Source organism: Amblyraja radiata, chromosome 5 (assembly GCF_010909765.2).
Source record: "Amblyraja radiata isolate CabotCenter1 chromosome 5, sAmbRad1.1.pri, whole genome shotgun sequence".
Taxonomy (NCBI): Eukaryota; Metazoa; Chordata; class Chondrichthyes; order Rajiformes; family Rajidae; genus Amblyraja; species Amblyraja radiata.
Window position 1 is genome coordinate 12,193,383 of NC_045960.1, and position 27,957 is coordinate 12,221,339.

At 56.3% G+C, this 27,957-nt stretch overlaps 1 protein-coding gene across 1 annotated transcript; it reads left to right on the forward strand.

The window, feature by feature from the left end:
• On the forward strand, positions 1–27,904 carry aars2 (alanyl-tRNA synthetase 2, mitochondrial). The gene is given in 23 exon segments (XM_033020596.1): positions 1–252; positions 1,814–2,002; positions 2,487–2,632; positions 3,250–3,441; positions 4,938–5,082; positions 6,701–6,846; positions 7,415–7,523; positions 9,125–9,163; positions 11,116–11,227; positions 14,151–14,278; positions 14,608–14,752; positions 16,608–16,777; positions 19,552–19,665; positions 20,285–20,425; positions 20,952–21,002; positions 21,004–21,090; positions 21,706–21,809; positions 22,885–22,993; positions 25,495–25,617; positions 25,804–25,914; positions 26,320–26,403; positions 26,484–26,594; positions 26,890–27,904. Coding segments are annotated over 23 exon segments (2,958 nt in total). The 5' UTR covers positions 1–15; the 3' UTR covers positions 27,055–27,904.
• Positions 27,905–27,957: the final 53 nt, after the last annotated feature.

The following is a 27,957-nucleotide window of genomic DNA, read 5'->3' on the forward strand; positions in this document are numbered from 1 at the left end:
CCGCCAGTATCAAAGATGGCGGCGCCCACACGGCAGCTGCTGCGGGTCCGGCCCGGGGTCGGGGTCTGGGCCTTGGGCCGGGGCCGCTCGTTCAGCAGCGCCGCCACCACCACCGGGCCCAGCGCCGCCAGCGTCCGCGACACCTTCCTCCGCTTCTTCACAGAGCAGCAGCAGCACCGGGAGGTCCGGTCGGCCCCGGTGATACCCCGGGCTGACCCCAGCCTCCTGTTCGTCAATGCGGGCATGAACCAGGTGAGCGAGGGGCAATGGCAGAGCTCAGTCAGAGGGTCAATGTTGCCAGGCCTCGAGCAGTTGGGCAGTTTGGGATTTTATTCCTCGGAGTGAAAGGCATTGAGTGTTGCTCTTCCAGAGTTGTATAAAATAATGAGGGGAATAGATGGAGTGAATGCAATCATTTTCTGTGGGGAGGGGAGTCGAGAACTAGAAGGCAGAGGTTTCAGATTAGAGGCGAAAGGTTTAATAGGAGCCTGAAGGGACAACATTTTCAAATAGAAAGTGATACATGTATGGAACAAGCAGCCAGGAGAAGCTGCTGTTTATGCACCTGCTCGAGGCAGGTATAATAACAGCAGTTAAAAGACATTTGGAACAGGTACATCGATAAGAAGGATTTAGACGAATATGGGTCAAACGTGGGCAATGGGACTAACTTAGATGGACATCTTGTCCGGCATGTCAAGTTGGGCTGAGAGGCTTGTTTATCTGCAGTATTTCGGTATGATTAATCCCACGGCTTCAGCAAATCCACATCCCTCAGTCTCATGCGCTCCAGGGAAAATAGTACTATATAATCTCTCCTTATAACTCGAGCCCTCCAGTCCAGGTGACATTGTGGTGAATCTGCTCTGTACACTTTCCAACATAGAACATAGAACATAGTACAGCACAGGAACAGGTCCATTGGCCCACAATATCTGTGCTAAACATAATGCTAAATTAAAGTAATCTCCTCTGCCTGTACTTGATCCATACTCCTCCATTCCCTCTGGATACATGTGCCTATCTTAAAGCCTCTCTAACGCCACTATTGTACATGCTTCCACGACCTCCCCTGGCAGTGCGTTCCAGGCACCCACCACTCGTTATGTAAAATGAAAGCTTGCCCTGATCATCTCCATTAAACTTTCACCCTCTGACTGCAAAGCTGCACCCTCTAGTCTTTGACATTTCCACCCTGGGGTATGGATTCTGACTGTACACCCTATTTATGCCTCTCATAAATTTGTATACTACTATCAGGTCTCCCCTCAACATCGGACACTCCAGAGAAAATAACCCAAGTTTATCCAACCTTTCCTTATTGCTAGTCCTCCCGAATCCAGGCAATGTTCTGGTAAACCTCCTCTGCACCTTCTCGAAACCCTCCACTTCCTTCATGTAATGGGGCGAGCAAAACTGTACGCAATACACCAAATGCAACCGAACTAAAGGTTTATAAAGCTGCAAAGTTACTTCCTTGCTCTCATACTCAATGTCCTGACCAATGACGGCAAGCAAACTATCTGCCTAATGAATGAATAAATGAATACTTCATTGACACATGAAGTCACAGGGAAATTCTTTGTTTTGCCTATGTAAGGTATGCAAAGTGTTGCCACATACAGGGCGCTGACAAAGCTACAAAGGATCCCGTGCCAGGTCCTCCTTTGTTCTTCCCCTCCCCCCCTCACGGCTGTCCCCCCACGCTGGGTCAGCCAGGCAGCCAGAACGGTGCGCAATACTCCAGTGCAATTTGACCAACGTTGCCTGTAGCTGTGACAATGACATTCCCGTCACGCCTGTCTCCGCGCAGTTCAAGCCCCTGATCCTGGGCAGTGTTGACCCCCGCAGTGAGATGGCGGGCTACCGCCGAGTGGTCAACAGCCAGAAATGCATGCGCGCCGGCGGCAAACACAACGACCTGGAGGACGTGGGCCGCGACCTCTACCACCACACGTTCTTCGAGATGCTTGGCAACTGGTCCTTTGGAGACTTCTTCAAGGTGATTGGGGGGAGGTTGGGGAGTGAAGGGGAGTGGGTGAAGGGGGTGTGAGTGAAGGCAGAGTGGGTGTGGGGAGAGAAGGGGGAGTGGGCCCAGGGGGAATGAAGGGGGGTGGGCACACGGAGTGAACGGGGAGTGGGTGTTGGGGGAGTGGAGGCAGAGTCGGGACAGGGGGGTGGGCGCCGGGGGAGTGAGCACAGGGAGAGTGGGAGTGAAGTGGGCACAGGGAGGGAGGAGGGAGTTTGTAGGGTGAATGGGTTGTTGGAGAAGGGCAAGAATGGGTGGGTGGGCGGAAAAGGTGAAGATGGGAGACTGGAATCCAGTTTAACAGGGATGCAAATAGTTGGGCCTCTCACCCCCCGGGGACGGGCTGCTCCCTCTGAGATGGAGGGGGAGGGGTGCTGGCCTGTCGGGGGGTTGTGGGTTTTAGCACGGTGGGGTAGGGGGAGGGCCGGGAGTGATGATCCCCCTTGTCGTGGTGCAGGAAGAGGCTTGCTCCATGGCCTGGGAGCTGCTGACGGAGAAGTACGGGATCCCGCCCGACCGACTCTATGTCACCTACTTTGGGGGGGACCCTGGTGCCGGACTGCCAGCCGACACCGAGACCAGGGACGTCTGGCTCAGCCTGGGGTGAGTGCACACCAACCCCCCTCCTTCACCAGCCCTCTCCCCTTATCCCTCACTGACCCTCTCCCCTCCCCCTCACTGATCCTCACCCCACCTCTCCCCCCTCACTGATCCTCACCCCACCCCACCCCTCTCCTCCACCATTGCATCCCGCCCCGCTCCCATGGCTCTCCTCCCTCTCTATCTCCCACCAGCCCTGGCCTCAGCTCCCCGCCCCTCCCACAGCACCTCGTCACCCCTGATGTTCCATTGGTGTTTCCCACTCCATGGTGCTTCTCCTTCCCCAGCATCCCAGGGCTTCCCCCCCTCCCCAACACAACTCCTTCTCCCCAACACAACTCCCCGTCCCCATGCAATGGGTGCATGCTCCCTACGGAGGGGGTGGGGGTGGGTGGAGGATGGGGAGGGGAGGGTGAGTAGGGAGAGGGATGATTGGGGTGGGAGCGGAGGGGGACGGGGTTTTTGAAGGGGAGGATGGAGAAGGGAGGGTGGGTGGGGAGGGAGATGACGGGGGCGGGGAGGGGAGGGGGAAGGGAGGGGGTTCAGCCCCGGCCTGTGATGGCCACAGAGGGGGCCTGGGGTCCAGCCCCAGCTGACGCGGTCTCTGCTCCGGTCTGCAGGCTCCCCTCGGAAAGGGTGCTGCCCTTCGGACTAGACTGCAACTTCTGGGAGATGGGGGAGACGGGACCATGCGGGCCCTGCACCGAGATCCACTACGACCACGGCGTGGGGAAGGGGGCAGCCTCCCAGGTGAACGCTGGTAACCCCGGGCTGGTGGAGCTCTGGAACCTGGTCTTCATGCAGTACCACCGGTGAGGCAGCACCGTCCTGGGCAGCCCCTAACATCCTGGCCTTGCTGGCCCCTTCTCCACAGGCCCACTCACGACTCACTGAAGCATCTACAAAGCCTTTCCAGGGCAGGGTGGTGGGAGCTTCTCTCTGTATCCCCTCATTTTTCCAGAGTTGCAATTAGCGGCACGGTGGCGCACCGGTAGAGTTGCTTCCTTACAGCGCCAGAGGCCCGGCTTTGCTCCTGACTAAGGCTGCTGTTTGCACGTTTTTTTGTACGTTCTCCCCGTGACCTCGTGGGTTTTCCCCTGGGTGCTCCAGTCTCCTCCCACACTCCAAAGATGTACAGGTTTGTAGGTTAATTGGGTTTGGTAAAAATTATAAATCTTCCCTAGTGTGTAGGATAGTGCGAGTTGATGGGGATCGCTGATCGGCACAGATTTGGTGGGCCGTAGGGCCTGTTTCCCCGCCACATCTCTAAACTAAACTAATTAGCATGGTAATACATCCATCAACACTGCTATTTGTGCAGTTTGCAAATAACAACCATCAAAGTGGTGGTGCAGCTGGTGGAGCTGACTTCAGGTGCTGTCTGTGTGTCAAAAGGTGGAGATGGCCCTTGTTGGGCAGCAGGACAGTGACCAGGCACTGTCAGGATGGACATTCCTCCAGATGTCCCCCGAATCCAAGGAACCGATCAGTTCCTTCAACTTCCTCACCCACGCCCGGCCTCACTGGAGAATGGATTCCCCTCCTCAAGGGGATAGTTGAGGTTCTCCGGCCTAATCAGTCTGGCCAGAGGCCAGCCGGTCATTATTCTCACAACCCCACACCCCCTCCAACGTTCCAGATACTTTAGTCTGGGGAAGGGTCTCGACTCAAAACGTTCTCCAGGGATGCTGCCTGACCCGCTGAGTTCCTCCAGCACTTTGTGTCGTTTTGTGTATTAAGCAGTATCTGCAGTTCTTTGTTTACTCACAGTGTTTCTCTGATTTCTCCCAACTCAATAACAGCAGCTCCACTCTGTGTCAAATCCGGGAATGTGTAACAGGACAGTGTAGAGGGAGACTCACTCTGTGTCCGATTGTGAGAAGTGTGTAACAAGATAGTGTAGAGGGGGACTCACTCTGTCTGATATATTTTATTTTTATTTTTAACCAAAATTAATTTATTCAATTATTTACAATAATATGTACAATACGAAATAATCCATAACGACACCCACCACCATAATACAAGTCGAAGAAATATTCTTCAATATCAAATATACTATTAAACAACTATTTCTCCATCCTTATTAAGGATGCATTCCACTCCCCGCGGTGGCCAGATGTCCCGTTAATCCCCCGGGGCCTTCGTGGACGGCGGGTCCCCTGTGTCTGATTGTGAGAGTGTGTGACGGGATGGCGTAGAGGGAGCTTCACGCTGTGACGGGACGCTGTAGGGGGACATTCACGTGTGACGGGGAGGTGTAGAGCGAGCTTTCTGTTCTCTCCCATTCTGTTCCCCTGTGCCTCAGGGAGGCAGACTCCAGCCTCCAGCCGCTGCCACGGCACAGCGTGGACACTGGGATGGGCCTCGAGCGACTGGTGGCCGTTCTGCAAGGGACAACCTCCAACTATGACACTGACCTCTTCACCCCCCTCCTGGACACCATACACCAGGTGAGGGCGGGGGCGGCGGGGGGAGGATAGGAAACGCCGGGTGGGCGATGGAGAGTTCCTGGGGGTGTTGCGGTTCTGGGAAGGGGAATCCCATGGGAGAGCGTGTGGAAGGATGTGGGGAACGGATGACTCGTGCACATAAGGGAGCGACACCAGTGGGTAGATGGTGTCAGGGGTTATGGGGAGAAGGCAGGAGAATGGGGTTAGGAAGGAGAGATAGATAAGCCATGAATGAATGGCAAAGTAGACTTGATGGGCCGAATGGCCTAATTCTGCTCCTATCACATGACCTTATGAACTCAGAGTGGTAAAGAAGGCCTGTGATATGCTTGCCTTCATTGGTATCAGAGTCAGGATGTCATGGTACAGCTTTATAAAGCTTTGGATGGGCCACATTTGGAGGTTTGTGCACAGTTCCAGTCATCCCCATTACAAGACGGATGTAGAAGCTTTGGAGAGGGTGCAGAAGAGGATTTTAACTAGGATGCGACCTGGGATAGAGGGCATTAGCTGTAAGGGGAGGTAGGACAAACGTGAATTGTTTGCTCTGGAATGTCAGAGGTTGAAGGAAGCCCTGATACAAGGTTATAAAATGATGAGAGACAGAGACAGAGTAGACAGTCAGAAGCTTTTTTTTCCCAGGGAAATATCAAAGACGAGAGGGTATAGCTTTAAGACAGTGGGTCAATGTTTGAAAGAGATGTTTAAAAAGGGCAGTTTTTTTTTTAACTGAGGGTGGCCGGGATCTGGAATGAGCTGCCAGGGGAAGTGGTGGAGGCAGGAACAACATCTGGGCGGGTACTGGAGTGAGCAGGGCATAGAGGGGTATGGAATTGATGGAGACAAGTGTGATCAGTCAGTTAATACAAGACAGTAACAGGCCTCTGAACCCAACTCATCCATGGCAGTCAAACAAGGCCCATTGGCCCACCTTTCTCCCATATTGCTCAGGAGAGGCGGAGGAAGCAGGTGTGATGGCATAATTTAAAAGACACATGAACGGGCTGGAAATGTAGTGGTGCAGACCATGTGCAGGCAGCTGGGATCAAGGTCAGAACAGACGTGGTGGGCCGAAGGGCCTGTTCCTGTGCTCTACTGAGGACTTGTCAAAAATAGGAAAGCCCCCTCTCTGTGTAGGATGTGTATGTCAGAAACATAGAAAACAGGTGCAGGAGTAGGCCATTCGGCCCTACGAGCCTGCACCGCCATTCAATATGAAAATGGCGGATCCTGTACCTGCCTTCTCTCCATACCCCCGATCCCTTTAGCCACAAGGGCCACATCAAACTCCTTCTTAAATATAGCCAATGAACTGGCCTCAATTACCTTCTGTGGCAGAGAATTCCAGAGATTCATATGTTGTATATGAACACGTCGGGGATAGTTCAGCTCAGTTTATTGTCATGTGTACCGAGGTACAGTGAAAAGCTTTAGTTGTGTGCTATCCAGTCAGCAGAAAGACAACACATGATTACAATCGAACCATTTACAGCGTATAGATACTTGATAAGGGAATAACGCTTAGTGCAAGGTAAAGCCAGCAAAGTCCGATCAAGGATACTACTTGATCAGCCATGGTCTCCCTGACTCAGGAGTTTTGTGTCTGCTCCTCCTTCAGCGGTCAGGGGCGCGGCGCTACGGTGGGCTGGTGGGATCGAGCCCGGACGCCTCCCTGGACACGGCGTACCGCGTGCTGGCTGACCACGCACGGGCTCTCACCGTCTGCATCGCCGACGGGCTGTACCCGGGGATGTCCGGCGCTCCGTGAGTCTCTGTGGTGTGGAGGGGGTGGGGTGGGGTCACGGGGCGAGGTCACTGAGTGCGTTCGTGAGGTAGGGGGTCACTGAGTGGGGTCGCGGGTGGGTTCACTGAGGGGTCGTGATGTGAGGTTGCGATGTGGGGTACTGAGGTCACGGTGGTGTCGGGTGGGGTCGTGAGGTGGGGGGTCGCTGAGTGGGGTCACGGTGGGGTCGGGTGGGGTCGCGGGTGGGTTCACTGAGGGGTCGCGATGTGAGGTTGCAAGGTGGGGTCACGCTGATGTCGGGTGGGATCGTGGGTGGGGTCACTGAGGGGTCACAGTGGTGTCGGGTGGTGTCATGATGTGGGCTTGTGGGGTGAGGTCACGGTGGTGTCGGGTGGGTTCACTGAGGGGTCATGATGTGGGGTTGTGGGGTGGGGTCACTGAGGGGTCGTGGGGTGGGGTCACGGTGGTGTCGGGTGGGGTCGTGAGTTTGGGGTCACTGTGTTGGGTGGTGGAGTATGGGTGGCCATTGTGTCAGGGGGCGGGTGGGTGGCGTTGTACTGCATCTGACAGTGCCCCCTTGCCCCACAGGCTGGTACTGCGGCGGATCCTGCGGCGGGCGGTGAGGTTCTCTGCCGAGGTTCTCCGTGCTCCTGCCGGGCTCCTGGCTTCCCTGGTGCCCAGCGTGGCAGAGACTCTGGTGAGGAGGGGGCGAGTGGGGACCTGGATGGTGAGCTGAGCTTTGGGGGTGGTTGGATCAGTTCTGGCGTTCCTGGCTATCCCAGTCGGAGAACCACCAAACTCTTCACATCTGGCCCATCGGGTTTTAGAGATACAACGTGGAAAAGGGCCTTTCGGCCCCACCGAGTCTGTGCTCACCCTCTACACTAGTTCCATGTTGCTCCAGTTTCACATCCTACACACTGGGGCAATTTACAGAACCCAATTAACCTACAAACCTGCACGTCTTTGGAGTGTGGGAGGAAACCGGAGCACCCGGTGAAAACCCACGTGGGCACGGGGGGAACGTACAAACTATATTCAGACAACACCCGCAGTCAGGATTAAATCCGGGTGTCTGGCTCTGCCACTGCGCCACCGTGAGCTTGTTCTGGTTCCTCACTGAGCAATGGGGTGGCATCGTGTGTCCCCACACACAAACCCAACAGACCAAAGCCCCCTTGTGCTGCCTCGCCCCTCCCTGGAACATTACGCCATGGGCCAATGGTTTCTTCATTATCGCCGCTACCCAGGTACAGTGAAGTACTTTTGCTGCATACAGCTCGGTAAGACTATCACCATACATAAGCATAAACCTCCGGTTGGTACAGAATATGTAGAACGGCCCACTGAATCCATAAGCAAGAGGCGCCATTTTGGTGCCATTTTACAGTCCCAGCTACCGCTGGCCACAAAGGCCGTTTGCAGCCGTCTCCTCCATCCCGGTCGTCCCGCGAACCCTCGTCCTCTCCTTACACGGCTCTCTTCAGACCTTGTTCCCCGTGGTGGGGGGGGCTGCCCCCGCAGCTGACTTTGAGGCCGCAGAAGGTAAGACCCCGGTTCTTCTTACTGGCCCTTTGTTCAGTGACCGCCACCCTCTCCCTCCATGCTCTTGGTTTGGTTTAGAGATACGGCGCAGAAACAGGCCCTTCGGCTCACCGAGTCCACACCGACCAGTGATCCCAGCACATTGCCACTATCCTACACACACTAGGGACAATTTACATTTATATCAAGCCAATTAACCTACAAACCTGTACTTCTTTGGAGTGTGGGAGGAAACCAAAGATATCGTAGAAAACCCACGTGGTCACGGGGAGAATGTCCAAACTCCATACAGACAGCACCCGTAGTCGGGATCGAACCCGGGTCTATGGCGCCGTGAGGCAGCAACTCTACCGCTGCGCCACCGTGCCGCCAAATCTCCCCGCATCTTCTCTCGCAGCGGGTGAGACAGACTTGTTGTTGAGATTTTAACTCCGTATAGCTGACTGTAGGAATGTGGTAGCCTTGCCCAGTACCACCGCATTCCCCATCCACCGGCTTTGTGCCTCTGGATTAGGAGTTCCTAATGGGCCGTGCCCCATGCAGTTTACAGATTCACACAAGGGATAGAGTGCTTTCACGAGCACCGAGCATTGTGGGTATAATGGCCGCCATTCGTGCAGCAATTGATCCGCGTGAATCGGGCCACAGTGTGCCCACTGGTCCCTGACCCAGGGGAGGGGAGTGAGGGGGGAGGTGGACTGCTCACAAATTGGCGAAGGTGGGATTAGTGATGTTTTGTTTCACTGTTTTCAGGGAGCTGCCTACCCAGAGCTGAAGCAAGATATGAGCCAGGTGAGGAAGGAGGGTGAGGGTGGGAGTGGGGAATGTAATGGGGAAGGCTCATTGTCATGGAAACAGGCCCTTCGGCCCAACGTGCCCCACCCAATCCAGTCCTGTTGCCCCACGCCTGACCCGTATCCCTCTAAACTTTTCATATCCATGTACCTGTCCAAATGCGTTTTCAATGTTGTCATTGTACCTGCCTCAGTCACTTCATCTGGCAGCTTCCGTGTATCCACCACAAAAAAGTTGTTGGTTCTTACTAAACCTTTCCCCTCTCACCTGAAACCTGTGCAGTGTAGTCCTTGATTCACCAACTGTGGCGAAAAATATTATTTGCATCCACCCTATCTGTTCCTCTCTGGATCTGAAACACCTCTATAAGATCACCCTTCAGCCTCTTGCATTCCACGGAGTAAAGGGGCTCCCTGCCCAACCTCTCTCTTTAGTTCACACCCTCCAGTCCAAGCAGCATCCTCATGGGAATCTCAGCGGCTCAAAAGGTCATATGGAATTGGAGTAGAATTAGGCCATTCGGCCCCATCAAGTCTACTCCGCCATTCAATCATGGCTGATCTATCTCTCCCTCCTAACCCCATTCTCCTGCCTTCTCCCCATAACCTCTGACACAGGGTTATGTGTGGGGGGGAATGTTGCTTCGGGTTAGGACCCTTCTTCAGATGTCATCTGTCCATTCCCTCCACAGATGCTGCCTGATCCGCTGAGATGCTCCAGCACTTATTTTGCTCATGATCGCCAGTCACTTGTAACTCCAACATCCTTGTAAAATATCTCTGCATTCTTTACACCTTAATGGCATTGTTCCTACAACAGGGGGTCCAAAACTAAACACAATAAGTGCTGCCTCACCAATAACTCGTACAATTGTAAACTGACGTCCCTTCCCCTATACTCAACACCTTGACTGACGAAGGCCAGAGTGCTAAAAGCCACCCATCCTATCTACCTGCAACACCACTTTCAGGGAACTATGGACTAGTACGTCTCCATGCCTCTACTCTACAACATTCCCCTGAACCTGACCATTCACTGAGATCGTTCTGCCCTGGTTTAACTTCACGAAATGCAACACCTCACACTTAAACTCCATTTGCCAATCTTCAGCCCACTCGCCCGGCTGATCAAAGATCCTGCCGTAGTTCTTGATAGCTATCTGCGCTATCTACAATGGCCCCTATTTTGGTGTCATCTGCACTCATTTCAATCATGCCTCGTACATTCTCGTCCAACTGGTTAGTCCAGGTGGCAAACAGCAGTGGTCCCAGCACTGATCCCCGAGGCAAACCACTAGTCACAGACCCCCAATCCGAAGGACAACCTTGTCTATACATCATTGTCTATATCTCGCGTTTCCCTCTCCCCTGACTCGTCTGAAGAAGGGTCTCGACCCGAAACGTCACCCATTCCTTCTCTCCAGAGATGCTGCCTGTCCCGCTGAGTTACTCCAGCATTCTGTGTCTATCTTTGGTGTAAACCAGCATCTACAGTTCCTTCCTGCATCTTCCACCTCAGCCCTCTGTCTGGGTTGTGTTGCTGGGGACGGTCAGGAGGGAGGGGGGTGGACTGGAGGGAGAGGGTGGCGGATGATGTGCTGGGGAATTGGCTATTTTTAAGGCAGGTTCTTGATTTGTAAGAATGTCAAAGATTTAGGGAAGAAGGCAGGAGAATGGGGTAGAGAGGGAAAGATAGATCTTACGCGATTGAATGGTGGAGTAGACTCGATGGGCCGAATGGCCTAATTCTGCTCTTATGATTCATGAACATACTGCCTGTGCAGTGGGGTCTGGAGGTGGCGGAGTTGTGGATGGGAGGGGTCAGCCGTTATGGCCAGTGCGGGGTGTAATTGGACTGAGGGAGAGGGTGGGTGCTGGTGGGTGGGGAGGTGGGGCAGGGGAGAGCTCCGCCCCTCGTGCAGTCTCAACTCTCGTTGCTCCTCTCCGCAGATCATGGACGTCATAGAGGAGGGAGAGACGGCCTTCCTCTCCTCACTGGTGCGTGGGCGGCGAGTCATCGACAGGACTCTGCGAAAGATGGGCGACCGAGAGAGATTCCCGGGTACAGTGGCATGATCCCCTCCCCCTCCCCCATCTGCCCTGCCATCCTACCGCCTCACCACCCTCTCCCCATCTACCCCCACAGCCCACCCACTGCCCATCCCCCCAACCACTGCCCATCCCCCAACAACCACAGCCCACCCCCCCACCACAGCCCACCCCCCCCACCACAGCCCCCCACCACAGCCCATCCCCCAACAACCACAGCCCATCCCCCAACAACCACAGCCCATCCCCCCACCACAGCCCACCCCCCCCCACCACAGCCCACCCCCCCCCACCACAGCCCACCCCCCCCACCACAGCCCATCCCCCAACAACCACAGCCCACCCCCCAACAACCACAGCCCATCCCCCAACAACCACAGCCCACCCCCCCACCACAGCCCATCCCCCCCACCACAGCCCATCCCCCCACCACAGCCCATCCCCCCACCACAGCCCACCCCCCCCACCACAGCCCACCCCCCCCACCACAGCCCATCCCCAACAACCACAGCCCACCCCCCAACAACCACAGCCCATCCCCCCACCACAGCCCATCCCCCCACCACAGCCCACCCCCCCCCACCACAGCCCCCCCCACCACAGCCCATCCCCCAACAACCACAGCCCACCCCCCAACAACCACAGCCCATCCCCCCCACCACAGCCCATCCCCCAACAACCACAGCCCATCCCCCAACAACCACAGCCCATCCCCCCCACCACAGCCCATCCCCCAACAACCACAGCCCATCCCCCCACCACAGCCCATCCCCCCCACCACAGCCCATCCCCAACAACCACAGCCCATCCCCCAACAACCACAGCCCATCCCCCCACCACACCCCATCCCCCCCACCACAGCCCATCCCCCCCACCACAGCCCATCCCCCAACAACCACAGCCCCCCCCCCCACAACAGCCCATCCCCCCCTCCACAGCCCATCCCCCCCACCACAGCCCATCCCCCCACCACAGCCCATCCCCCCACCACAGCCCATCCCCCAACAACCACAGCCCATCCCCCCCACCACAGCCCATCCCCCCCACCACAGCCCATCCCCCCCACCACAGCCCATCCCCCCCACCACAGCCCATCCCCCAACAACCACAGCCCACCCCCCCACCACAGCCCATCCCCCCACCACAGCCCATCCCCCCCCACCACAGCCCATCCCCCACCACAGCCCATCCCCCAACAACCACAGCCCATCCCCCCACCACAGCCCATCCCCCCACCACAGCCCATCCCCCAACAACCACAGCCCACCCCCCCACCACAGCCCATCCCCCCCCACCACAGCCCATCCCCCCCACCACAGCCCATCCCCCCACCACAGCCCATCCCCCCCACCACAGCCCATCCCCCACCACAGCCCACCCCCCCACCACAGCCCATCCCCCCCACCACAGCCCATCCCCCCCCCACCACAGCCCACCCCCCACCACAGCCCACCCCCCCACAACCACAGCCCACCCCCCCACCACAGCCCATCCCCCCACCACAGCCCATCCCCCAACAACCACAGCCCACCCCCCACCACAGCCCATCCCCCACCACAGCCCATCCCCCAACAACCACAGCCCATCCCCCCACCACAGCCCATCCCCCAACAACCACAGCCCACCCCCCCCCACCACAGCCCCCCCCACCACAGCCCATCCCCCAACAACCACAGCCCACCCCCCAACCACTGCCCATATCCCCAACCACTGCCAATTCCCCAACCCATACCAAGTCCCACCGCCCTCCTCACCTGACCCTACCCCGTCTCCGTTGCGCAGGTACTGACACCCGGAGATACTCACTGAGCCGCACACCGTCCCCTCTCCGCATCCGCCTCCTGCTCCCCCTCTCCCTCTCCCTCCCTGGAATGTTTTCTGCCGGGATGGCCCTATTTCCACTCCTCCCTGCCGCCCTTGGGAACTGAGGGGGTGGGGGAGTGGGTGCTGGTGTGGTGGGAGTGGGTGCTGGTGTGGGGGAGTGGGTGCTGATGTTGGGGGAGTGGGTGCTGGTGGGGGAGTGGGTGCTGGTGGGGGAGTGGGTGCTGGTGGGGGAGTGGGTGCTGATGTTGGGGGAGTGGGTGCAGGTGGGGGGGAGTGGGTGCTGGTGGGAGGGGGAGTGGGTGCTGGTGGGGGGGAGTGGGTGCTGGTGTGGGGGTGGGTGCTGGTGGGGAGTGAGTGCTGGTGGGGGTGGGTGCTGGTGGGGGAGTGAGTGCTGGTGGGGGAGTGGGTGCTGGTGGGGGGGGGGTGGGTGCTGGTGGGGGTGGGTGCTGGTGGGGGGGTGGGTGCTGGTGGGGGTGGTGCTGGTGGGGGAGTGGGTGCTGATGGGGGAGTGGGTGCTGGTGGGGGGGGGGGTGGGTGCTGGTGGGGGTGGGTGCTGGTGGGGGGGTGGGTGCTGGTGGGGGTGGGTGCTGGTGGGGGAGTGGGTGCTGGTGGGGGAGTGGGTGCTGGTGGGGGGGTGGGTGCTGGTGTGGGTGGATGGGTGCTGGTGTGTGGGTGGGTGCTGGTGTGTGGGTGGATGGGTGCTGGTGTGTGGGTGCGGGTGGATGGGTGCTGGTGTGTGGGTGGGTGCTGGTGGGGGAGTGTGTGCTGGTGTGGGGGTGGGTGCTGGTGGGGGTGGGTGCTGGTGGGGGTGTGGGGCAGGTGGGAGTGTGGGGCAGGTGTGAGTGGGTGCTGGTGGGAGTGGGTGCTGGTGGGGGGGAGTGGGTGCTGGTGGGGGTGGGGGGCAGGTGGGTGGTGGGTGCACGGCGGGGGAGGGGGTAGGGTGGGGAAGTCGGCCTCCACCCACGGTCACCGTCCCCCCTATATCACTGCAGCGCAGGGGTAGGGCTGGTGAGGGGCAGGTGGAGGAAGAGAGGGGAGGGGAGGGGGTGATGTGGAGCAGTGACAGGCAGACAGTCTCCACACACAAGTCACCCTCCCCTCTGTCCCTGCAGTGGATGTGGCCTGGTCCCTCCACCGCAGCCTGGGCTTCCCCCTCGACCTGGTTGGTCTGATGCTGGACGAGAAGGCCGTCACCATGGACACCGAGGGCCTGGAGCGGTTGGCCAAAGAGGAGGCAGAGGTGAGGAGGGAATGATGGAGGGATGTACGAGGGAGGGGAGGTGGAGGGAGGTGGAGGGAGGGCAAGGGGGGCTGCGAGGGGTTGCACTGGCCAGGAAGGGCAGGGTGGGAGATGAGGTGCACATTGTGTGGGGCGGGTGGGGAGAGGGTTCGCCGGGTGGTGACGGCAGCTGGCGGTGGTTGAGGAGGGAGGTTAACGTTCGGGAGATTCAACGTTGGTGGTTGGTTCCTGCGGACTCTCATCACTATGCTCTGTCTCCCCCATCCCTTCCTCCTATCCCTCCATCTGTTTTTCCCTGTCACCCCTCCTTCCCCATCCCCGTTCTCCAGCATTCCCGAGGGGCCGCGATGGGGGAAGCGGGCGCTGAGCCAGAGTTGGACCCCCACACGCTGAGTGAGCTGCACCGGGCCAGGGTCCCCCCTACGGACGATTCCCCCAAATACGCGTACACCCTCGATGCCCACGGCAAATACGGTAATGGTGGGGAGGGGGCCGAGGGTGGGGGGGTGGGGGGGGGAGAGCGGAGAGCGGGCTGTTGTTGGGGAGGTGATCGGAGTATGGGGACAATAAACACATGGGCGGCACGGTGGCGCAGCGCTGGAGTTGCTGCCTTACAGCGCTTGCAGCGCCAGAGACCCAGGTTCGATCCTGACTACGGGTGCTGTCTCTACGGAGTCTGCGTAGGTTTTCTCCGAGATCTTTCGTTTCCTCCCAAACTCCAAAGACGCACAGGTTTATAGGTTAATTGGCTTGGTATAAGTGTAAATCGTCCCTAGTGTGTGTTGGATAGTGTCGGTGTGCGGGGATCACTGGTCGGCGCGGACTCGGTGGGCCGAAGGGCCTGTTTCCACGCTGTACCTCTAAACTAAACGGCATTGGTGCAAATGGCGGTAGGCAGGGTCTCGTTGGGCCGAAGGGCCTGTGACCTGGCTGTATCTGTGACTTCGAATGCTGCTTCAACTCACACAGGCGGAGCTGGGAGAGCAGCTCCCTTCGCTCAATGGTTCAATGGTGCTTTATTTATCACTTGTGCTGCTGCACAGTGAAATTATTTTTGCATAAACTAGACATTACGGGCGGACGCCATCGTTATTGGCGCCAATATTCAGAGTCCGGTCGCCCCGCGCGCTCGATCTACTGGAGCGGCCTCCCTGTCCCTGGATGCCCCTCCCCCTCTTCACCTTTGCGCCCTCTCCTTCACCGCCCCTCCTCCTCCCCTCTTCACCCCCCTTCTTCCCCTCAGAGAGTCATAGAGTGATACAGTGTGGAAACTGGCCTTTCGGCCCAACTTGCTCGCACCGGCCCACATGTCCCACCTGCCAGCATTTGGTCCACATCCTTCCAAACCTGTCCTATCCATGTAAATGCTTCTTAATGTTGGGATAGTCCCAGCCTCAACTACCTCCTCCAGCAGCTTGTTCCATACACCCACCACCCTTTGTGTGAAACAGTTACCCCTCAGATTCCTATTAAATCTTTTCCCCTTCACCTTAAACTTATGTCCTCTGGTCCTCGATTCCCCTACTCTGGGCAAGAGACTGTGTGCATCTACCCAATCTATTCCTCTCATGATTTTATATACCTCTGTAAGATCACCCCTCATTCTCCTGTGCTTCAAGGAATAGAGTCCCAGCCTACTCAACCTCTCCCTATAGCTCACACCCTCTAGTCCTGGCAACATCCTCGTAAAACTTCTCTGTACCCTTTCCAGCTTGACAACATCTTTCCAATAACACGGTGCCCAGAACTGAACACAATACTCTAAATGCGGTCTCACCAACATCTTATACAATTGCAACATGACCTCCCAACTTCTATACTCAATACTCTGACTGATGAAGGCCAATGTGCCAAAAGCCTTTTTGACCACCTTGTCTACCTGTGACTCCACCTTCAGGGAACCATGCACCAGCACTCCTAGATCCCTCTGCTCTACAACACTAACCCAGAAGCCCTACCATTCACTGTGTAGGTCCTGCCCATGTTAGACTTCCCAAAATGCAGCACATCACATTTTTCTGCATTCAATTCCATCAACCACTCCTCCGCCCACCTGGCCAATCGATCCAGATCCTGCTGCAATCTTTCACAACCAACTTCACTATCTGCAAAACCGCCCACTTTTGTGTCATCTGCAAATTTGCAAATCTTGCCATGTATGTTCTCATCCAAATCATTGATGTAGATGACAAACCACTCCGTCTCTCCCCCTCGCTGCCCCTCATCTCCCCCTCACCTGTTTCACTGCCCTTCGCCGCCCCCTCCCCATCACCATACATCCCGTCTCTCCCTCGCTGCCCCGGTGTGACCCTATCGGCCTGTTTTACAGCGTTTCCCTCGGGCAGGGCCACGGTCCTGGCCCTCAGCCTGGGGCGGAGTCTGGTCCAGGAGGTGGGGCCAGGCCAGCGAGGCTTCGTCATTCTCGACCGCACCAACTTCTACAGCGAGCAGGGTGGTCAGAGCTGCGACCAGGGCTTCCTGGTGCGAGAGGGTCAGCAGGTACAGCATGGGTCACCCCAGGGCACTGCCCCTTCTCCAGTTGTCCACAACCATCAGGCCTGGGTTGTAGCAGGGCCTTGGGCAGGCTGGTGGACTGGTCCTGTGGGTGGGCAAGCCAGGTGCTTACAAAACTGCTTCAGTGTTGGACTTTGGGGGAGGTAGTGTAGGACTCGGTCTGGAAACCTGCAACCAGTGATGTGCCACGGGGCTTGGTGCTGGGTCCACTACTGTTTGTCATCTACATTAACGATTTGGATGAGAACTTGGATGGCAAGAATAGGAAGTTTGCAGAAGACTGCAAAATTGTGTGGTGGACAGTGTAGAAGGTTGTCTGAGATAACAGGGACAGAGGGAATGGTATGGCAGAGGGAACTTAACTAAGACATGCACAGTGTTGCATTTTTGGAATGATAAACCAGGACAGGGATTACACAGTAAATGATAGGGCCTGAGAGAGTGTTTTAGAGTACAGTGGCACAGTGGTAGAGTTGCTGCCTTACAGCGCCAGAGACCCGGGGTCGGTCCTGACCACAGGTGCTGTCCGTATAGATTTTGTGCGTTCTTGTCACCATGTGAGTTTCTTCCGGGTGCTCCGGTTTCCTCCCACACTCCAAAGACGTACAGGTTTGTAGGTTAATTGGCTTCTGCAAATTGTCCCTAGTGCGTAGGATAGAGCTAGTGTATGGGTGATGGTTAGGATGTGCGGACTCGGTGGGCTGAAGGGCCTGTTTCCATGCTCTATCTCTAAAGTAAACTACAGCGAGATCTAATAATAATAATAATAAATTTTATTTAATGGGCGCCTTTCAGACATCTCAAGGACACCTTACATAGTAATCGGAATAAAAACATATAATCGGAATAGAACAGGTAAAAAAGACATCACAGAGACACAAATTAAAAACAGAATTCAATCCAAAAACAGAAAATCAAAACACATATTGAAACATATTAGATTATTAAGGGTTTGGACACGCTAGAGGCAGGAAACATGTTCCTGATGTTGGGGGAGTCCAGAACCAGGGGCCACAGTTTAAGAATAAGGGGTAAGCCATTTAGAACGATGAGGAAACACTTTTTCACACAGAGAGTTGTGAGTCTGTGGAATTCTCTACCTCAGAGGGCGGTGGAGGCCGGTACTCTGGATCTTTTCAAGAGAGAGCAAGATAGGACTCTTAAAGATAGTAATTGAGTCAAGAGATATGGGGAGAAGGCAGAAACGGGGTACTGATTGTGGATGATCAGCCATGATGACATTGAATGGTGGTGCTGGATGGAAGGGCCGAATGGCCTACTCCTGCACCTATTGTCTATTGTTACACTATAGACAATAGGTGCAGGGCTCTGGGGAATCTTGTAGAGCAAAGGGATCTCGGAGTACAAGTACAAAGTGCCTTGAAAGTGGCGTCACAGATAGATATGGTGGTCAAGCAAGCTTTTGGTACATTGCCCTTCATCAGTCAGTGGTACACAACGCTGGTGAGGCCACACTTGGAGTACTGTGTTCAGTTTTGGTCACCTGCTATAGGAGGGATGTCATTAAGCAGGAAAGGGTGCAGTTAAATTTATGGGGATGTTGCCAGGACTTGAGGGGGTGTGGTTAGGCAGGATTGGACTTTATTCCTTGCAGTGCAGGAAGCTGAGGGGTAATCTTAAAGAGTTGTGTAAGATCATGAGGGGAATAAATAGGATGAATGACCAGAATAGGCATATCAAGAAACAGAAGACACATGTTTAAGGTGAGGGACAAGATTTAATACAAACCTGAGGGGCAACTTATTCACAGAGGGTGGTGGGTAAATCGAACGAGCTGCCAGAATAGGTGGATACTATAACAGCATTTAAAGGCATGGTCAGGAAGATGGATAATAAAGAGATATGGGCCAAACACGGGTAAACGACAACACCTTAGATGGCAGGACGCAAAATGCTGGAGTAACTCAGCGGGTCAGGCAGCATCTCTGGAGGGAAGGAATGGCTGCCTGACCCGCTGAGTTACTCCAGCATTTTGTGTCTACCTTCTGCAGAGGTCTGGTCGTAGAAAGGAAGTCTGAGGAAAGATCTCAACCCGAAACGTCACCCATTCCTTCTCTCCAGAGATGCCACCTGACCCGCTGAGTTACTCCAGCATTTTGTGTCTGTCTTCCCTGGAGGGTAGGTACTGAGGGGTGATCTTATAGAGGTTTATAAAATCATGAGGGGCGTAGGAAAGGTTAATGGTCAGTCGTGGCGAGCAAGTCTAAACGGAGCAGTGACAGTGTGTGGTTGGGCCGGGGGGTCTGGTAGCAGTGGTTATAACTGAATTTCTGTGGTGTAGGCCAAGGGGACAGATCAGTGGGTGGACAAAAGTGCTGGAGAAACTCAGCGGGTGCAGCAGCATCTATGGAGCGAAGGAAATGGGCAACGTTTCGGGCCAAAACCACTGAGATCAGTGGGTGGGTCGGGTGATGTGCAGGGTGGGGGGGGGGGGGGGGGGGAGATTGTTGTTGGCAACAGTGGGGGTGAGATGAGGGGACCTACCTGGTCAGGGGTGGGAATGACCTGGGGAGGTGGGGTGGGGGGGCAGTTCGTGAAGGGGGGGATTACGCTGGGGGGGGGGGGAAGAGGGGTGCGACGTGAAGATGTGGTGGGCATTGGGTTTGGTGTGGTGGGGCGGGGCGCTGGCTGGGGAGGGGTGGGGGGGAATGAGGATCTCGGGGGACGGGGGGTTCGGTCAGTCGGTGGGTGGGGTGTCCCAGCACTGAGCTGGGTTCCTTGTTTTCACCCCCCTCCAGGATGTGGTGCTGCCGGTGCTGGATGTGAGGGGGGCCGGGGGCTTCGTGGTCCACCGGGTGCTGGTGCCGGAGTGTCTGCAGGTCGGGGACAGGCTGGAACTCTTCGTGGACCAGGTGGGAGTATCCCGACCCGACCCCGACCGACTCCTCCCCCCAGACCCACCCTGACCCTGAACGAACCCATTCCCGACCAGTGAACCGCTTCCGACCCCAACCCTGACTGACCCTCCCCTGACCCTGACCGACCCCCTGAGCTGGGGCTGGACATGGCTGGGGGTGGAGGGACAGATCACTCACTGCGAGGGGAGGAGGAGGAGGCAGGAGGCCATTCAGCCCCTCGCTCCTCAGCCCGGCCCCGTCTCCAGCACCGACCCCAGACTCTGTCCCACTCCCCACAGCTCCGGGCGGACACGTCCAACCACAAGGAGGCCGCCCCTGGGTCTGCAGCGACTGGAGGGGGAGTTGCACTCCCACCGGTCCCTGTCCCTGCCTCCCTGGCTGGTGAGGAAGGGCTGTAGTGACCCCTCGCCCTCAACCCCCCCCCCCCCCCCCCCCCCATCAGACTTCCCGCCTGGTGAGGGGGACGTGCGTGGGAAACTCGATTTTGGTGATTTTGTCGCCGTCCTTTCCGTGGCGACTCTTTGCCTACCTTGGGAACGCAAAACAAAGGATTTCACTGCGACAACAAAGTATTCATTCACTCCCCCCCCCCCCGTGTGTTCCCCGCTCCCAGGCCCAGCGACTCAGCTGCATGGTGAAGCATACGGCCACACACCTGCTGATGGCCGCTCTGTGCCGGGTGCTGGGGCCGCGCACGCAACAGCGGGGCTCACACGTGGCCGCTCAACGACTGCGGCTGGACGTCAGCGTCAAGGTGGGTCGCCCCCTCCCCCCCCCCCCTCCCCCACTCTGCCATTCCCTCCAGCCCTTTGATCCTAACCCCTCCGCTCCCATCCCCTCCCCCATCCCCCCCACACACAGTGATTCCTCCAGCATCCATCCTCTCCCCAAGTCACCCTCCCCCCCCCCCCCCCCCCTCCTCCTCTGGTCGTTCCTCCCCCCACACATTCACCATCCTCAGTCCTTCATCCCACTGGCCCGGCCCCTCTTGGCAACCTTCCCCCCCCCTTGCTGTCCTGCCTGTCGCCACAGCTCCCCCCCACCCCCAGAATTGAGTGTGTGTGTGTGTCTCAGCTGTCTCCCCATCCACCCCCATGCCGACTCCCTGTCGCCCCCCTCCACCCTCTCGCCCCCATTGTTGCCCCTTGCCCAGCCTGTCTGTCCACCACCCCCCCCCCACCACACATCCCTTCCCCCATCCCCTCCCCCCCCCCCCCCCCCCCCCCCCCCCCCCCCCTAGTGCCGGGCCGGTGATAAGTCGCCTGTGTTGCCCGACGCAGGGTCCGCTCACAGACGGCCAGCTGGCGGAGCTGGACGCCGCGGTGCAGGCTGCTGATCGGGAGGGACGAGGAGGTCCACACGGCCGAGCTGCCGCTACACCAGGCCCTGCAGATCACGGGGCTACGCAAGACCAACGAGGTGAGGCTCCCTCTGCCATCTCCCCACTATTCCCAACTGATCCATTTCCCGATCGAGCCTCTAACCACCTTTGATCTGTCCACAGCTTTGCCCATGTTTGTGCGGTCAGCTCTAAGTTTATCCTAAGTTATTTATTATATCATCACAGATAACAGAGGTAGGTGTCAGTACTGATCCCTGTGGGACACCACTGGTCAGACACCTGCAGTCACAATAACACAATACCACCCCTCCACTACCCACCCCTGTGTGGACCAGAAACATCACATTTAGTACAGAGCTGTCCCTCCCACAGCACGGCACTACCTCAGTACCACCCCTCCCACAGTGCCGTGCTCCATCAACCCTGCTTTGAAGCATCCATTTGTGGTCCTGCCTGCAGAGTGCAGGAACTGATGGAGTGGGTTGTGGGTGAGCTGTGAGAAGAATTCGGATGGGTGGGGGAGGTGGGGGTGCGGGGATGTCGGGGGGGGGGGGGGGGGGGGGGGTGGGTGGGTAACGGTGGAGAACTGATCGAGCGTTGTATGCGGAGGTGGGCTGGGGAACTGTGGGAAGCCGCTGGTGAAACTTGCTTTGCCTGCACTGAGCTCCCCTCTGTGTGTGTGTATGTGTCAGGTATACCTTGATCCTGTACGAGTGATCTCCATCGGTGCCCCTGTGAAGCAGCCGCACTCTTCAGACGGCACCCAGCACACCTCTGTGGAGCTCTGCTGTGGGACGTAAGTACTGACCTCCGCTCGAGGCGGGTCAACTCAAATACTCTCCTTCCCTGCGAATACGGCCAGGCAGCGGGGGCGGGGAATTCACTCCGTGTCCAATCTCTTTTATCTCCCCTAACGAGGAGATTTTATTCCATGGTCACAATTAACATTCTGATTATTGTATTATGATTATATTAATCAACACTACTCTTTGTGCAGTTTGTAAATAACCATCAAATAACCGCACTGTCAGCTGAATCCAGAACACACTGTTGCCCCCACCGAGCCCTCTATAGAACATAGAACAGTACAACACAGGAACGGGCCCTTCGGCCCATAACGTTCTCATCTGCCTGCATGTGACCCATATCCCTCTATAGCCTGTACTGCCATGGGCCTATCTAAACACCTCTTTAAATCCACTTGTGTATATCTGCCTTCACCAATGCATCCTGGGCTCCCACAGCTCTCTATCTAACAAAACAACTTGCCTCGCTTATCGCCATTAAACTTTCCCGCTCCCACCTATCTATGCTCTCCAGTGTTGGACATTTCCACCTTAGGAAGATGGTTCTGACTGTCTACCCTATCTATGTCTCTCATCATTTTATAAACTTCTATGAGGTCTCCCCTCAACCTCTGATGTTCCAGAGAAAACAACCCAAAACTATCCAACCTCTCCCTGTAGCTGTGATCCAGGCATCTTTCTGGTAAACCACCTCTGCACCCTCTCCAAAGCCTCCACATCTTTCCTGTAATGGGATGACCAGAACTGCACATAATTCTCCAACTGTGGCCTAACCCGCCCTATAGATCTGTATCATGACCCTGGCATTAATATCCAACATGCAACAAGCAGTTCATTAATTACTACATGAAGCAGCTCTATAGGACTTTGGTTAGGCCACATTTGGAGTAGAGGGAGCTTCACTCTGCTTCTAACCCTGGAAGCGTGTGATGAGAAGATGTGGAGGGCGCTTCATTCTGAGTCTACCCCACGCTGTCCCTGCCATGGGGATGTGACAGGATAGTGTTGTACACACACTGGGCCGTTTGTTTTGTGGCCTTATGGAATCTCTTGTCCTCCCTGCAGCCATTTGCTGAGGACGGGCCTGATCCAGGACCTGGTGATAGTGTCCGAGCGGCAGCTGGCGAAGGGAATCAGCCGACTGATCGCCGTGACAGGACAGGACGCCAAGCAGGTGAGAGGTCAGACGCAGCACATGCACTAGGGCTGGTGGTCAAAGTCGGTGCTCAGCACCCAGCCCCTCTCCTCCCCTGCCTCCGTCCGAAGGTTGGTTGGGAGGGCTGGGCATAGAGACCCTCCGATCACCGAGAGATGGACGTTCAAACAAGATGGCTGTCTGACCCCTTGTCTTCATCATGTTAAGGAAGCCACATCTCCTGACATGGAACTATTATCATAAGATCATAAGAGCTGGAGCAGAATTAGGCCATTCAGCCCATCAAGTCTACTCTGCCATTCAATCATGGCTGAGCTACCTCTCCCTCCTAACCCCATTCCCCTGCCTTCTCCCCATAACCCCTGACACTTGTACTAATCACAAATCTATATATCTCTGTCTTAAAAATATTCACTGACTTGGCCTCCACAGCCTCCTGTGGCAAAGAATTCCAGATTCACCACCCTCTGACTAAAGAAATTCCTCCTCATCTCCCTCCTAAAGGAACGTCCTTTAATTCTGAGGCTGTGACCTCTAGTCCTGGACTCTCCCACTAGTGGAAACATCCTCTCCACATCCACTTTATCCAAGCCTTTCACTATTCTATACGTTTCAATGAAGTCCTCCCCCCCCCCCCCACCCTTCATCCTTCTAAACTCCAGCGAGTACAGGCCCAGTGCCGACAAACATTCATCATAGGTTAACCTGCTCATTCCTGGGATCCTTCTTGTAAACCTCCTCTGAACCCTCTCCAGAGCCAGCACGTCCTTCCTCAGATATGATGCCCAAAATTGCGTCAATCCTTCCTTGTCAGTCGGGCAAAATCCAGCAACTGTCTTCCGAAGGGACCATCACCAGCAGTTCAAGGACTCGGTTCCACCTTCTGAAGGACAGTATGATATGGACAATCAATGTTTCCCTGCCTGCTTCGACTAGTTCTCAAGCATGGCTTCACCAATTGAAAGGAAAAGGTCAGCAGGTGTTAAAGAGGGTCCCTTGTACGCTGAGACACGAGAAGTTAGTGGAGGGATAGAAAATGGCAGAGAAATTAAACACTTGGTGCTGAGAGCGAATGGTGACCCAAAACAAATGAACATTAGCAAAATCAGAATGTGTCTGGGAGAAATTGCTGGGAATGGAATATGGGTCCCCGAAAGCAAAATTGGCCAGTTCTCACGGTGACAAAACAGCGTGCTCCCTCTCACGCTCCCCAGTCTCAGATTTCTCTCTCCCCTCCCGCAGGGCCAGACCTGTGACTATGTTCTCAAGCTTTACATTCCTCTGTGTTCTTTCACGCTAACTGTCCTCTGGGTGACTAGCATCCCAAGTCTCACCCTAAAGGAGATATTCCCTTTGTCCTCTCCATCCCAGTCCCTCTCACACCCTCTGTGCAACATAAAACAAATTTGTTTCCCCCCCCCTTCCCATTTATGACAAAGGATCTTCAATCAGGAATGTTAACTCTGCTTCTCTCTCTGCACAGACGCTGCCCGGTTTGCTGAGTGTTTCCAGCATTTTCTAATTTTGTTCCAGATTTATTGGAATGCTATTTACACAAGTTTGTTACTGTTTGGGAAGGGGCGGGCGGGAGGGATATGGACAGGCTGAGTGAATGGGCAAGGGTCTAGAAGATGGACCATGATGTGGAAAATTACACTACGATTAGATTGACCAAGGGTCTCAACCCGAGACATCACCAGTCCATTCCCTCCCCAGATGCTGCTTAATCTGCTGAGTTATACCAGCGCTTTGTGTTTTACTCAGGATTTTTAAAGTGGTGGGTGAATGAAAGATGTTGCTGTACAGAGGGACCTGGGTGCAGGTTCAGCCAGCAACGTCTCTCTCTACTGACATTTGTCCCTGGTGACACCACAGCCAGAATACTGTGTACAGGTCAAGGGTCACGACCCATGGGAGGATACGGTGCAGGGAAGGTTCACAGGTTGAATCCTTTTTCTTCTCTTTTCTCTCTCCTTAACGAGCTTTTATTAAATTAATTAATCACAAATACAGAATAATTAAAAAAATCAGGACTGTCATTGGCAGTTTGCAAACAACAATCAGACAGTTATCAAGTTACAGTGTTGTCAACCTTATCCCAGATTGAATGCTGCGATGGGGAGGGGGGGACTGGGGGGGGGGGGGGGGGACCCTGTGCTGTTCTGGGCTGGAGAGGAAGGAGGATTGTTTGATGCTCCCAGACCGGGCAGCCGCCACCAGGCCTCGTGACTCGCTCGGCCATTCAGCGCTGGGAGGTGGAGAGGTCTATTCACTCGTGGAAGTCTTTCCACAGAGGCTGGTGCTGGTCGAGTCCCTGAGCCCAATTACTGCCGGATGTGGAAGGAATCAGGGCAACAGGGTAAGTGCGGGAGGAGGTGGTGTAGACATGGGGAGCAGGAGTGAGGAACAGCATGGCCTTCCCCATTTATGAAGAGAGCACTAAATGCTAGATGTTACGGCTTGCTGCAGTAATCTGCACTGTAGTTGTCCAGTGACCATGAATGTGCTTGTGTTGACAGGCCCGGGCCATGGGGAGTGCGCTGTGTGAGGAGGTGGACTCGCTGGGTGAGCGCAGCCAGGCTGCCCCGGCGTCGTTGCCGGTGGCCCAGCGGCAAGCCAAGGACATCGGCCGGCTCACCGACGTGAGACCCCCAGACACCCATGCATGAGAGGGGAGCGCCCCGACAATCCCTATCCGCCCCCTCCCGCTCCACTGTTACCCATCACCCTTCCTGCTGCACTCCGTCTCCACCTCTCCCGCTCCACGCCGCTCCCTCACCCCCCTCCCCCCCCCAGCCCCAGGGTCACACCTCTGCCCTTGATTCCAGGTGGTTGATGGGGCGACGGTCCCGCAGAGAGAGCGGCGGCAACTCCAGCAGCGTCTCCGCGCCCTGCAGCGAGTGGCCAACACACGCGTCCGCAGGCTGGAGGACCAGGCGGTGAGTGGGCCCAGGGCACCCAGTCATGGGGGTGGGGACGGGAGCATCGCCATCTCCTCAGGACACGGGGAGGGGCGGGTGGGTGCTTTTGGCCGCAGTGTGGGGTGAGGACGGGTTATGGTGGGCGTTTGCGGGTAGTGGGCAGGGTTGGTCGGTGGCAGACAGTGTTGGAGTGGAATTACTGGGATAAGGTGGGTGCTTCGAGCGGTGGGTGGGGTTGAGGGGTTAAAATGGGTGAAGGGGAGGGTTTGATTGGGGTGGGGAGGGGGAACGGATGAACGTTTTGGGGTGGTGGACGTGGTGACGGGGACGGCTGGGGACAAGCAGAGCCGTGTGGGTGTCTGCTCCCTGAAACCAGTCCTCTCTTCTCTTGTCCTCACTGCCCCCATCTCTGCCCTTCTCCAGGCAGCTGTCGAGCTCCGTGTGGTCCTGGCGCAGTCACCGGACCAGATGTTGCTGGTGGACATGATCCCTGGTCAGCCTGTCACAGTAAGTGTGGCCTCCCCTACCCTGTTACACTGCCCACCCCCAACTCTCTCCCCCGGGACTCAGCGGTCTCTGTGTTGCAGGTCCTGGGGAAGATGGTGAAGCTGCTGTCGGTGGAGAGGCCGCACTGCTCAGTGATGCTGCTGAGCTCCCAGCCTGGAGGGAAGGTTGTTTGTGTGTGTGGGGTCGCCCAGGTGAGTGGCAGTGTGTGACCTGCTCCCCCCCCGCTCCCCACCCCTCGCCTGCCTCCTCCACATCGCACGCCCGCCCTCTCTAAATCACCCCTTGTCCGCCCCACAACACCCTTCCCGTCCCCACGGCCTCCTGCCCCACCCCTCACCTTGTCCACCCCCTCCACACCTCACCCTCCCCCTCCCCACCAGCGCTTTTTCTGCCCTTCCTTGCCCGTTCAGTGATGTTTCATTTCTCTCTGACCCCTCTCCCTCCAAACATTCACGCCCAATCATCTGCCACTGTTGCTCTGCCCAGGATCTGCGGAACAACCTGTCTGCCGTGGACTGGGCACTCGCCGTCTGTGCAGGGATGGGCGGGAACGCCGGAGGCTCTGCTCATATCGCCAAGGGCATTGGGAATAGTTCCAACCTGGAGGAAGTTATCCAAATGGCCGTGCAGTACGCCAGAAGCAGAATGTAAACGTTGGTGCTGTTGGTGAGCAGGCTCTCTCCTTCTCTTGCCGATGAACAGTCCTGTGACAAGTGCCTGGTTATGCTGTTCAGATGGGAGCCATCGTGTTGAACTGCACCCTCTGTGACTCTCTGGTCAAGGGATTCTGCAACAGCTCTAGCTCCTGCACCACTTGGAGGGCTGTGGGACAGTGATCGGGCCGGGTCCTGTGTGTCAGTGAGTTTCCTGGGCCCTGGGCTTCTTGTGGGTCAGTCTGTGGTGCACGAAGCGCTCCTGCTCAAAGGCACGGCCACGAGTTCGCCAGATGGGATGCAGAGTCCTGAGGGGTGTCATTGCTGATTGAACCCAGTCGGGTCTAGATGAGTTCTGGATATGAGAACAATGGGACTTTGATTTGGAGCATTGATTGATATTGGGGGCTGGCAATCTCCTGGTGGTAGTTGACCAGCATCATTTGAGGGACTGATCAAGGATTTGCTCCGATTGGAACAGGCAAGGCGAGGATTCTGATTTAAGAGGCCTTTGGTCATAATCCTGTGGCTGGTGGCTCTGCACCCATGGCTCATCAACAAATTACCTGGAAAGTCAGAACCTGTGTGCTCATACTCCACCGACTCATTATTTGGGTAAAGTAACCCAGCCTCTGCTGCCTGCTCACCTCCTGACCCACCCCTGTTGTCAGGTAGATGAGTAATCCTCCTCGCTGCAACAGCCAGCATTCACGTCCATTGCTGCCTCTCCCCCACTGGTCTGCTGAATGGCAAGTTGGAATTATGTTGAGCATTGGGACAGTGTGGTGTAGGGTGACGGATGAATGTGAAGGTTTGTTTTGTACTAATTAAAGGTTTTTTTTGCAGGAGCTGCCAGTTTCCTTGATTGTTGTTTTTGCCCGTTATGGGATTGAGCAGCGGC